The 11,859-nt window shown below is 56.6% G+C and overlaps 2 protein-coding genes across 6 annotated transcripts; both read right to left on the bottom strand.

Annotated features, from left to right (window-relative positions):
* Nucleotides 1–63: 63 nt before the first annotated feature.
* Nucleotides 64–6,492, bottom strand: BCL7B (BAF chromatin remodeling complex subunit BCL7B). Of its 5 annotated transcripts, none has more exons than XM_083875486.1 (7): nucleotides 5,827–6,492; nucleotides 5,434–5,509; nucleotides 4,582–4,678; nucleotides 3,432–3,617; nucleotides 3,151–3,230; nucleotides 981–1,172; nucleotides 64–237 (listed from the first exon to the last, which is right to left on the bottom strand). In XM_083875486.1, exons 1-7 carry the CDS (start codon nucleotides 5,916–5,918, stop codon nucleotides 193–195), a joined length of 768 nt encoding a protein of 255 aa, XP_083731612.1. In that variant the 5' UTR covers nucleotides 5,919–6,492; the 3' UTR covers nucleotides 64–192. The 5 variants fall into 5 exon arrangements, with proteins under 5 accessions (XP_083731612.1, XP_083731613.1, XP_083731614.1 ...); XM_083875487.1 differs by having other exon boundaries at nucleotides 65–237; nucleotides 3,432–3,602; XM_083875488.1 differs by having other exon boundaries at nucleotides 65–237; nucleotides 5,859–5,941.
* A 41-nt stretch (nucleotides 6,493–6,533) lies between these two features.
* On the bottom strand, nucleotides 6,534–11,616 carry TBL2 (transducin beta like 2). Its single transcript, XM_083874963.1, has 7 exons — nucleotides 11,475–11,616; nucleotides 11,264–11,388; nucleotides 10,822–11,006; nucleotides 10,044–10,195; nucleotides 8,826–8,952; nucleotides 8,040–8,192; nucleotides 6,534–7,079 (listed from the first exon to the last, which is right to left on the bottom strand). The coding sequence occupies exons 1-7, from the start codon at nucleotides 11,605–11,607 to the stop codon at nucleotides 6,623–6,625; spliced, it is 1,332 nt and encodes a 443-aa protein (XP_083731089.1). The 5' UTR covers nucleotides 11,608–11,616; the 3' UTR covers nucleotides 6,534–6,622.
* Between the last annotated feature and the right edge of the window lie 243 nt (nucleotides 11,617–11,859).

Below are 11,859 nucleotides of genomic sequence, written 5' to 3' on the forward strand. Positions count from 1 at the left end.
CTACATGAATGAGGGGCCTCCTCAACCACCATTTCATCTCTCTGTATAAACCTGGCCACAGCATCTTGGATGTTGTGCTCTTGGATGTTCAGAGGAGTCTCTTTTACTCCCCCATCAAAACTCAGCTGAACTCTCTTGGGGGTCAGTCCATTCTCATTGTGGCACTTGGCACAGTTTTTCTTCCTCAGGAATTCAGGAGCTTCTCTGGAAGTCACAGGATAAACCAAAGTGCTGGACCTATAAAACAAACCAGTGGTCAAGCTGCAGAGGTGCAACTTCGTAACTTTGTTGGCTGCACCTCCTGGCTCTGGGCCTCCACAGCTCCATGTCTTAACAAAAAGTAGCAGGTTACTCCCCTATTGCATCCAGGCAAAGTATTCAGAGGCCTTGTTTCTGCCAATGCAATCCCTGAAACTCATCTCTATGTCCTCACAAATGCCATGCTCCCAGAAGAAGTAATTCCTGTCCTCACTCTCCAGTCTCACTGCTCCTCATCCTGAATTCAGCAATGCACACGCTGCTATGTAAAAGACCTTTTGTTCTGTTTTCTGATTGCTAGACTACTTCTTTCTGGAATTCTTTCCTAAAAGTATTTTCCCAATAACTACCACCACTCTGGGATAGTTTGTGTTCAAATCAATCAGCAGCTATCCTTATCCTGAAAGGATACGTTATTAAAAACACTTCATGATTATCACAGAATTGTTAGGGTTAGGAAAGCCCTCTGAGACTGTGGAGTCCAATCATTCCCATAGCACTGCCAAGGGCACTGCTAACCCATGTCTCCATGTGCCACATCTGTTAAATGCCTCCACAGATGGTGATTCCACCACTGGCCTGGGCAGCCTGTGGCAGAGCTGGACAGCGCTTTCACTGAAGAAACTTTTCCCCAAAGTCCAGCCTAACCTCCCCTGAGACAACTTGAGACTGTTTGTCCTCATGACACTCCTTTCTCTGTGAGAACAGAGCCCAAAGCTCACCTTGCTGTGCCCTCCTGTCAAGGATTTGTGCAGAGCAATAAGGTTCCCCTTGAGCCTCCTTTTCACCAGACCGAGTCCCACCAGGTTCCTCAGCTGCTTCTTATCAAACGTGCTCCAGAGCATCCCCCAGCTCTGCCGCCCTTCACCGGACATGCAAAGAAAGGCACAGACACCGGATAGGGACCAAGAAAACTTTGGAAAAAGGAAACATTGGAAAATGAACATTAAAATAATTTATTGCAAGGGCAGTCAGGTCTGAGGGGGCTGGTGCGAAGGCTGCGGGTTAATGACGGGAATTGCTGGGGGCTCTGGCACTGCCCTGAAGTCACGTCCAAAGCGCATCCCCGCTCCCCGTAGCTGCGGCCCATGTCTGCCGGCCCCCGCGGCCGCTGACGCCGAGGAACCCTCTGAGGTTCCCTCAGAGCTCTCTGCCGCAGGCAGAGCCCCCGGAGCCGCGGCCGGAGAACCCGCCCCGAGCTCCTCTTCCCTCCCACCCGCCCCGAGCCGCCCCCGCCGGGTGCTGCTGCCGCCTCGGCTCCGGCTCTCCGCCCGCTCCGGACAGCGCCGGCCGCCGGCGGGGAGGGCAGTGCGGGAAACCGGGACCGGGCGCGGACCGAACCTCCCGGGGAATCGGGCTCCGGGCCCGCTCCGCTCCCTTGGCGCGGCAGGCGGCGAGTGTCGGCACCGGGCCCCGTTTGGCAGAAACCTCCCTTCCCTTCTCTTCCCAAACCGTCCCTCCCCACCCGGCCTGCAAGGCCCACATCGTGCTCTGCATCTGTATATTTCAAACAGTTTAATTTTAAAAATATTCTATTCAGTGCTAAAATAACTTTCCACTTCCACACGCGGCCGCACCTCCAGCTTCACCAGGCTCGATCACGGACTCGGCGGGACATGCAGTGGCAGCGGGGGGAGAGTGGGGCTGGGGGCGGGCACTGGGTATTGGGGGCGGCAAAGCCCCAGGGCAGGAGCGCTTCCCTGGGCCTCCAGCACCCTGCTGCTTCCTTCCCCATCCCGGGGATAGCAGGTACCTAGGCCGGGGCAAGGCCCCACAGCACAAGGCAGCGGCTCCCCCTGCTCTGCTGGCTCCCCGGGGACTGCAGATTCCGCCCAGCAGGAGTTGTGCCCCGCGGCAGAGCCTAGGCCAGTCAGTACCTGTGCTCCGGAAACAGAAAATGCTCCCCTCTCTCCCACCATTAATGGCTTGAACTAGCAGCGTATTGCACAGCGTCCCAGTGGGTCCCTGCCAGCCTCCCCTCACTGCCCTCACCACAACCACCACCTGCTCCCACAACCGAGTGCACACATCATCAGGAGCAGGTAGAAGGTGGCTCTCCAGTTCCCAGCACCCAGGGGAGCCACGAGCAGGCAAACAGCATCTGCCAGTGTCCTGGGGACCATGGAGAGCAGGAGAACACCCCCACACATCCAGCCCAGCCAGCAGAGACCCCCAGCTCTAGGGCAGGGAGAGAGGGAGCCAATAAATAGAGGCAAATTCGCAGGTACTGGCAGCAGCCCCATCCATCAGGCAGGGCAGGGCGGGGCAAGGCAGGGCAGGGCGGGGCACAATTGATGCGAGTGGTAGGAGCCCCAACACTGGGGATGGAACAGGCTGGAGGGAAGCACTGGTCCTGGGGGGGCCAGGTGGCTCTGCAAGGGGTTGGCGAAGGTGCCGGGCCAGGCAGGTTAGCTCTCCGAGGCCGTGTGGCACACAGAGTTCTGGTCAGCACAAAATCTCTTCAGAGGCGGCGCACCAGAGTCCTCCTCCTCTTCAGTTACCTGCAAGAGCCGGAGGTCACAGGCACTGACACCAAGCTATGCACACCTAGACAAGGCTATGTCACACCATGGAGACATCCCAGGCTGTCACCTATGTACAGACCTCAGGGCACCAGGAATGGGAATCCACTCCAGCCCTGGAGTCTGCCAGAATCATCATTTTCCCACACCCCCACATCCTTCCCTCACACTTCGACACTTGATCTGAACCAGGGGATAAAGACCAAAGCTCAGGAAACCAGGAGGTTCTGGGAGCTCCCAGGGGGCACTTTGGGACTGCAGAGCAAGTCCATCCACCAAGATGTTTCTGCTACAAGAAGCAGCAATAAGGGTCAAAGGACTATCTGGGTCCATGCACATTTAGAAGTTTTTTCAATCCCCCTTCCCTTACCTGAGTCTCAAGGGGGACTGGCTCTTCCTTTGTAAGAGTAGGAGGCTCATCTGCCACTTCTGAGGAAGGCAGGGAGGGCTCTGGGGAGAACAGGTGAACAAAAATGCAGACCCAGCACTCAGCTCAGTGCTGAGCCAAGACAGAACAGCTAGCAAAAGAAGTCCCCAATGCTCTGTGAGCTTCCAGCAGTGCCAAGGCCACCCACCAGACCACCAACAGCCCTGCAGGGGCCTTCCCTGAGCCCACCCATCTGCCTCCTCCCTTCCCAGCCCAGCACCCACCTTCCAGGGTCTCCTGCCCAAGGGTGGGAGGCTGCGAGTCATCCGTGCGGAAGTCAGACGTGTGAGCAGGACTCATGGACTCACTCTGCTGGGGACTGGGGCTGGAGTTGGGGCTGCTGTCCACCTTGAGCTGATACACGTCAGAGAGGGAGCTCTGGTTGCTGTTCTCATCTGCAGAAACAGCACCTGGTGAAGAAGAGCACCTTGATCCAGGGGCACAGGCAGCCCAGGGCAGCACTGCAAGCTGGGGTCTTGCCAAGAAGGCAGAGCACAGAGAGTTAAACAGGGGATTCACTGATCTCCATCAGCCCAAGGGCTGTCAGGCACAGGACTGTCCTCCAGAACACAGTGGGAATCATTTACACAACTGGCCATGGGAGAGGGAATACTCCTGGCCTGGGAATGAGAATGAGCACTGCCAAATCTCACATCTGCAGCTTGGGAGGGCCCTGGGCATCTGAGGGCAGGAATCGCCTGCCGGGATTTGTTCCTTCTCTGTGAAACAAGACCAGGATTAATACTCAGCACCAGTCTCCCAGTGCAGAGGCAGACCTGGTACACACCTTCCCAAACTGCAGATCTAGAAGAGAACCCCACTGCATCTTCTTGGAAGTGCTAGAACATTCCTGATTTCCCTTAACCACATGCAGAGCAGGGGCTGGGCAGATGTGTACACTCTACTTCAGCAGTAACTCTGGCATTGCTGGAGCCTCTCCTGGCTGTACCACACTGCCCAGACCAAGAGCAAGGCCAGGGACATCCTTTGCCCCTTCACCCTAAGGTCTGTGGAAGTAACTGTTGGAAAAGCAAGCTTGGCTGCAGGTGGCTACTGGCCTCTCCCCAGTAGAGACTGGAAGGAAGGGAGCAGGGAACTCCACTCCTCCAGTTGGCTGTGAAGCTTCCCACAGAGGATACCAGCAACAGCCATTAAGGCTCTCTGACAGCAAAAATGAACAGTTTGGATAGGGACAATCCAGAAGTGGATCAGCCCAACTCCACAGCTCATTTCTATAGCTCTCCACTGCACAGCAGTGCTCAGAGGCGAGCACTGCTCTTCCCCATACCAGCAGCACACAGAACCAGCAACGTCTGAGCTGCTGTACACCCCTGGAATCTTCCCTCACATTGAGGAGAGCTCAGCCAGACCCACCTTGAAACTCCAGAAGGAGGGAGGAGTTGGCAGAGGTGTCAGCTGGGAAGCCATTAGGTTCTCGGGCTGCGGTGCTACTCGATTTGGATTTCTCTTTCTTGGGGAGAGAAAGAAAAGCACAAACACAATGTCAGAAGAACACACGCTGCTCCAGAGGAGACATCCCCCTTTCTGTCTCCAGAAGCCCAGAGGGATGTGCTCAAGTTGGCCTTTGCCCTTGGCTTTGGGGGCACATTCCTAAGTGGGAGGCAAAAATCCATCTACAAAGGTACTGGGAATCAGAAAAAAGAGGAGGAGTTGACGCCTGTCTAGGAATGACACCTAGTAAAGCAAGTCCTTGGAGAAGTCAGGCAGAGAGTCTTAGGGGGAGTGGGAGGGGGCTCAAGGGAGCTCAGGGGGCTCAGCGGGGGCTTGATAGCTTGAAGGGCTTGGGTCGGCTGAAGGGGCTTGTTGGGGATTGACAGGGCTCGGGGGAGGAGCTCAAGAGGGATTGACAGGGACTCATGGGGCTTCAGAAGGGACTCAGTGGGGTTCAGAGGTCAGCCTGGGGAGGGATCAGGGGCCTAGGGGGGGGCTCAAGGGACCTCGACAGGGCAGGAGGGGCTCAAGGGTGCTCAGCAGGGCTGGGAGGGCTCAGCGGGGGTTCAGATGATGGCTCGAGGAGGGTTCAGGGGTCGACTTGGAGGGGACTCAGGGGAATTTGGTGGCGTTAGGTGGAACTGGGGGGCTCGGAGGGCTTCGGTGGTCGGTGGGGCTGGGGGAGGCTCAGAGCTCAGCTTAAGGGGGGGTGTTAAGGGAGCTAGGCTGGCTGTGGGCGGTGGCTCCCGGCTCGTCTCCACGCGCGGTACCCACCTCCTTACTGTCCGCCACTGGCACCCACTTGAATATCCGCAGGGACGTGTCACCCACGGTCACCCACTTCTTTTCCCTGCGGGACGCAACGCTGATGGGCCGGACTGGGCCTGGGGCACCATGGCAACAAACCCCGCCACCCCGCCACGCTACGGTTGGCCCAGAGGAGCGTCAGTTCAGCAGCCCGCAGCACTTCCCCGACGCCCCACACTATGATTGGTTGGGCCAACCGCCCATCACGGGCGCTTCCGTCCTCTCCTCGCTGCCATTGGCCTCCGCCCCCTCCCCGCTCACACCCGCTGGTTGGGCGCGCACTGCCGCGTCGCACCCCGCTGCGCAGTGATTGGCTGCGTGCGGGCGGCGGGGCCCTCCCCCCCGCGGGCCCGCCCTCACCATCTGCGGACGCGCTCGATGGCTGCCATCACCTTCTTGATGTCATCCTTGGCGCGGCTGCGGGTCTCGGCCCGCACCGAGCGCCCCGACATGGCGCGCGCAGCCCCGCAGCACCGGCCCCGCCGCACCCGCCGCCGCACCCGGCCCCGCGCACGCGCCCTGCGCGGCCCGCCCGCGCGCTGCGCGTCCTGCGTCACCACGCCTGACACGCCCCGGCTGCTGCGCCTGCGCAGATGTACACGCCCCACAGCGGGTACGGAAAGGACGCGCAGGCGAAGCGACGGCGCGCCGCCATGTTCCTCTGGGGCAAGTCCGGTTCCACGGCACCGTGAGATCGTCCTGACACCCTGGGCCGGCGAAATAGTGCCGCCCTAAGTCCGCTGCACCGTTACAGCACTGCCCCCTTCCCTGCAGCAGAATCCCCACCCTTTAGCATCAAAGATTGAGCTTTGGCAGCTCCTCTGGAAAAAAACAAAACAAAACAAAACAAACGAACAAATAAACAAACCCCAATCCAACGTACCCCAAATCCACACAACTCCCGTTTCTAAGCTCAGGAAAACTCGTAGGCACCGCCTTAGCAATCACGTCCGTGGGATATTGATAATCCAAGCCCAGGAGGAAAACAACACAAGAGTGTAACACTGGGAGACCCCACTGCCCCCAGCCCTGTCCCACCCATCAGAGAGCACGCAAGGAAGGACCCAGGCACTCTTTTATTACTCCTGTTCACAGTTAGTAAAAAAAAAAACATTCCCAAAGGCAGAGCACAGCTGCCTTCTGCTGTACAGGTAGCTTAGTGCTTCTTGCCATAGATTGCAGCCAATGCTTTGCGAGCACTGGAGATCTGCTGCTCCAGCCTCTCTTGTGTGGCTCTGTTCCCAGTTTTTTTCAGCATGGCCTCCATCTCCTCCACCACAGCGCGGTGCCCGGCTGTGTTGTGGAAGACACAGATCGCGCGGTCCCCACAGGACACAATATAACGGCCGGTGGTGTCAAAGGCAAGATCAGTAATACGGTGGCTGTGTACGCCGAGAAAACGCTCCTCCTCCTCACCACGCCGTGTGTTGTACACCACAATGTCTGTGCTACCCGCCACAGCGACCGTGCGGCCGTCAGGGGACAGGGCAATGCGGCACGGCTCCAGCACTGCACACTGCCCTGTCAGAAGCAGGTACGGGTCCTGCTGCTTCTTGTACTCCACATCTGTGTCCCAGAACTTCCATGTGCCGTCCTTTGACACAGTTGCCATCCTGCAGCCAAGAGAGAGCACCATCAGTGCAGTGGAAAAGGGGTGGCACCTCTTACCCTGCCCATGAACCAGGAATCCTCTGTGGAGAGAGATCTCTTGGGAAGAGATCTCATACAGCCTGTGCTCTCTTTCTGAAGCAAAAAACTCTTCCACTAGATCAGGCTGCTCCAAGCCTCTTCCAACACAGCCTTGAACACTTCCAGGGATGGGGAAGCCACATCTTCTCTGGGCAACATGTGTCAGAGCCCCACCATCCTCACAACCAAGGCTTTCTTCCTAATATCCTATCTAACCCACTCTCTGTCAGCCTGAAACCATTTCCCCTTCTCTTGTCCCTCCAGACCCTTGTAAATAGTCTCTCTCCCATCTTTCTTGTCAGCTCTCATCAGGTCCTGGAAGGCCACAACTACATTAGCTGAAGCCTTCTCTTTTCCGAGCTGAGCAATTCCAATTCTCTCAGCCTTTCCTCATAGCAGAGCTGCTTCATCCTTCTGATCATCTTGGTGCCTCCTCTAGACTCACTCCAGTAGCCCCGTGTCCTTCCTGTGCTGGGACCCCAGAGCTGGAGTAAGCTCCGTAGGTGGGGGTCTCACCTGAGTGGGGCAGGGGGCAGAATTCCCCTCTCCCTTGCTACCCACACTGTGGAATCAACCCAGGGGAGTTTATGGGCTGGGTCATGTCCAGCTCTCACCCACCAGCACCCCCAGGCTGCTCTCAATCTGTTCATCCCCAGCCTGGATTGATACTGGGGGTTGCTCTGATTCAGGTGCAGCATCAGCACTTGGTCTTGTTAAACCAGATGAGATTCCTATGAGCAGGGAATACACAGGTGGCACGAGCCAGATTTGGCTCCCCAGGGCAGTGTTTTACCCCCCACAGCTCAGTGGTGCAGCTGGTGAACCCTGGAAGAGATGAACTTACTTGTTCTGAGGGTAACTCGGAGCAGGTAACACATACATACCTCCTTGAGTCATTGGAGAAGGAAAAGGATTGTACACCAGCAGTGTGGCCTTTCAACTCAAAAGCCCTGGTTACCTCCCTGAAGTCTCCGTTCTTGTTAAAACACACCTCCCACACCTTCACATCAGGGGTAAAGCCACAGGATGCCACAAACCTGTGTGAAGGAACAAGCAGAGACACAGGTTGTCTCTGACAGAGGATCTGAGCAAGGAAGGCACACAGCTCTGCAAACCTGTCCTGACTCCTGCACTCAAGTCTGGTCAGCTGAATTTCCACTCTTCCGTGAAACCCAGCTGGTAAAGGGAACACTAAGGAAGGGCACCAGAAAACTCAGGAATGAGAATCTCTCTGGTCAAAGTAAAAGAACTAAATGCTTTTGATCCCCAAACTCCTCATGCCAGGGGAAAGGCAAATCAACCTGCAGCAGCAAGTGATTTTCCCAATAAACAGATCTCCCAGAAATAAACCCTTTACTTTTATAATTAATCTTTAAGAGGTCACAGACAAGTTCAAAATACTGTTTTCTTTGCATAGGCCATTTGCTCTGTTCTACCTCTGCTACCTGAGGCCGAAGCTGTTCTCAGGTTACCAAAAGAGCAGCACTGAGACAGGATGGCAACACACGTGTGCCTGAGCCCACATCAGCTCCATCTCCTGGGGGCCCAAAATACCTTTTTCAACTGTCGAACCCTCAAAAAATTGCATTACAATAACAACTAACTGCCAATGGTCTGAACAGATGCTACCCTGTGCAAAGGAGAAGCCTGGAATCCTGCCTGTCACTCACCTCCCACAGGGTGACACCGTGGCATAGGCATTGGTCATCTGGTTGGTGTTAATGCTGGCCAGGACTTCTCCCTTTGGGCTCCAGATGAGGATGGTGGTGTCACTGGAAGCTGTCATGATAAACTTCCCTTGGGGGAAAAAAGGCAAAGATCCTGAGAGCACCCAGACCTAATGCTGCCAACAGACTCAACGAAACCCTAGGACAACCTCTCGCTGCAGCTGGAGAAAACCAACAGCAGCACCAAAATTCAAGGAGTATCAGTCTCCTGGGACAGAGTAAGAGCAGTATCAGAAGACTCAGCTCTTGGTTATGCCTCAGTGCTCCCCCGGCTCCCAAGCAGGCAGCAGGCACTGTGAGCCCATGTGTGCCCTGTACTCAGGACCCTAAGCCCCACAAGCAGAAGCAAGTGCGCCGTATGCATCTCCACTGGGCTGTGCCACAAACAGGAACAAAGCAGACTCCATCTGACCTGCATGTGCAAAATCAGCTCGAGGATAAGCATCTTTCAAGCTGTGGATTGCAGGCCAGCAACTGAATCCCAGTCACACCACCATGATCCACAATTGCTGGTTGTGTCCATGCTGGACTTCTGCTTATTCCTACTTCCCCTCTGCCACCTCAGCCCAGGCAGGGAGTTGCCTGTTTACCTTCTAGCTACTTGTTGCAGGTTTTCACTTTCACAGCTCCAGTCTCAGTTAATATTTTCTCTGCTCTTCTATTACAGAGGTGAACTCACATCCACCTGCTTCCAACTGCCACTGGCACATACCTGATGCATTAATCCATCAAGTCCTCACCACTAAAACATAATTTCCACCCACCCACCCCCACCTCTGTTCTAGATGATCCCAAAAGTTCAAAATAGACCATATGAACTCACTAGAGAGATTTTTGACTGGTTAAAGAGAGACTGGCGGCCCAGAGAACAGCGATCCTCTCAATATTGAGACCAGACCTCTTTGCAACAGCATCCCTGAAAATGTAAATTAAGAGACTGTGCATATCGGGGAGCTGGTTTTCACACACATAACTGCTGTGAAAACAACACCTTTTGGTTCAGTTGGTAGCAAATTAAGTAAAAAAATCCTAAGAATCCAGAGTTCAGTACTGGTGCTGTACATAGCCCTGAGAATGAAAAAAACTCCTAACACTTTGAATCCAGCAGCTTCACAAGGAAATCAAAACTGATCTGGAGAGGTGAGCAGCTCATTTCCATACCTGTCTCTGCAATCCCAATGTTAATGACAGGAGCCTTGTGCTTCTTTGGGAAGTCCCCAGAAGTCGCAGTGAAGGTGAAGCTGCCATCATCCTTCTTGGTCATCTTGTAGACACGAATAGTCTCAGCATTGGCCAGCCAGACAATGAAAGCCCTGTGGAGGGACAGGCTCTGAGCCCCAGCTCAGCCCAAGTCACTCAGGGGCATCCAGCAAGAAGGATACACTGGCAGGTAAAAATATTTACAAGGGCACCAAGTTCTATCCCTGTGTTGGCTCAGCTGCAACACTGAATTAAAAAGAATGGCATTATTATCCACACTAGGAAATGAGATCCCTTCCTCTCTTTCTAAAAGAGACCACTTTAAAAAGCCAAAACACACTTTTCCACCAAATTTCCCACCCAGCAAGAGCTCCCCTGACCACTGGAGAGACTCAGCAGCACATTCCAGCTGCAGAGTCAGCTGGCAGTGACCTCAACAGGTACCTTCCATGGGTGCAGCAAGCTAGGGACTGGGATATTTGCCCTGAAAACCCCATTTACCCACCAGGAGCTGGACCAGATGATCTCCAGAGGGCCCCTCCAATTTGAACTACTGTGATTCTGTGATTAAGTGCCAGCTGCTCTCAGGAAAGGCCACAGATCAGTGATACTGTGATGACCTAGTGAGAGGTGCTGCCTCCACTCATCCCAGAGCAACACCACTGATTCCACAACAGCTTGGCCGTGAGACTGCCGTCTCTGCAGGACATCCCGGTGCCAGTAGAAGGTCCGGCCTTACCGTGAGTCGGGGCTGAGGCGGACGAGCTCGGCGTGGTCCAGCCCCACATTGGCGCGCAGACAGCGGTGCTCCCGCCCCGCCAGGTCCCGGGTGCTCCACAGCCGCACCGTGCGGTCCTCAGAGCATGACGCCAGGTACTTGCCGTTGCTGCTGAAGTCCAGGCAGGTGACCGGGCTGCTGTGGCCCTGTAGACAGAGAGTGGTCACGGAGGACACGGGGAGAGGGGAGGGGGAAGGCGCAGTGGGACAACAGCACAGCGGGGGAAGGGGGACACCGGCACAGGCGGGACGCCAGCATCGAGAGGGACACCTGCACTGACGCCAGCAGGACAGCGGCACCGGGGGAGGCACCGGCGGAACACCGGTATCGAGGGGGACATCGATACCGAGGAGCACACTGGCATCAGCACCGAGGAGGCGCCGGCCCTGGGTACATGCAGTACCTTGAGGGCAGCGACCAGCAGCCGGTGTGTGAAGCTGTGCTGCTGCGGCTTCTCCCTGCGAGCCCTAGCAGCCGGTTTCGCCTTCCGCGGCTCTTCCGGCCTGGCGTGCCCGTTCGCCCTGGGTCCTGCGGGAGCGGTGGGGTCGTTGGGTCCGATTCAGCCACGCTCCGCTCCGCGCTGCCCGGCGCCTCACCGTCCGAACGGTACTCACCGTCCTGCGGAGCGGTGGGGGTCTCCCGCGGAGCGGAGCGTTGCAGCGCGACTGCCAGCAGCAGGACGAAGAGGACGAGGACGATGAAGGCGGCCGGCAGCCCCAACCCGCCCAGCGCCACCGCCGCCTCCATATTCCCGCCGCCGCGTCAGCGACTGGTCCCATGAGGGGGGGGGGGGGGGGGGGGGGGGGCGGGAATTTCCGTGTGCGCATGCGCGACCCCCGTGAGCCGCGCAGGGCGCCCCCTGGCGGTAGGGCTGCACTGTCACCGCCGGCCGGGCCCCTTCAGCCCCGGACACACCCGAGCCCGTCCCGGCCGCTGTTCTCAGCCCCCGCCTCCCACAAAGCCCTGTCAACCCCCCAGACCCACTTCTAACACCCCCCC

This window comes from Zosterops lateralis (assembly GCF_965231275.1).
Source record: "Zosterops lateralis genome assembly, chromosome: 19".
Lineage (NCBI taxonomy): Eukaryota > Metazoa > Chordata > Aves > Passeriformes > Zosteropidae > Zosterops > Zosterops lateralis.

Bases quoted from the DNA above. Each gene is read 5' to 3' on its own strand.
- BCL7B (XM_083875486.1), bottom strand. From the start codon at position 5,918: ATGTCGGGGCGCTCGGTGCGGGCCGAGACCCGCAGCCGCGCCAAGGAT. The intron at 5,510-5,826 runs GTGAGGGCGGGC...TGCGTCCCGCAG, and splicing joins ATCGAGCGCGTCCGCAGATG to GGAAAAGAAGTGGGTGACCG. The intron at 238-980 runs GTGAGCTTTGGG...TTTGTTTTATAG, and splicing joins TGACAGGAGGGCACAGCAAG to GTCCAGCACTTTGGTTTATC.
- TBL2 (XM_083874963.1), bottom strand. From the start codon at position 11,607: ATGGAGGCGGCGGTGGCGCTGGGCGGGTTGGGGCTGCCGGCCGCCTTC. The intron at 11,007-11,263 runs GTACTGCATGTA...CTCTGTCTACAG, and splicing joins TGCTGGTCGCTGCCCTCAAG to GGCCACAGCAGCCCGGTCAC. The intron at 8,193-8,825 runs GTGAGTGACAGG...TCCTTCACACAG, and splicing joins ACGGTGTCACCCTGTGGGAG to GTTTGTGGCATCCTGTGGCT.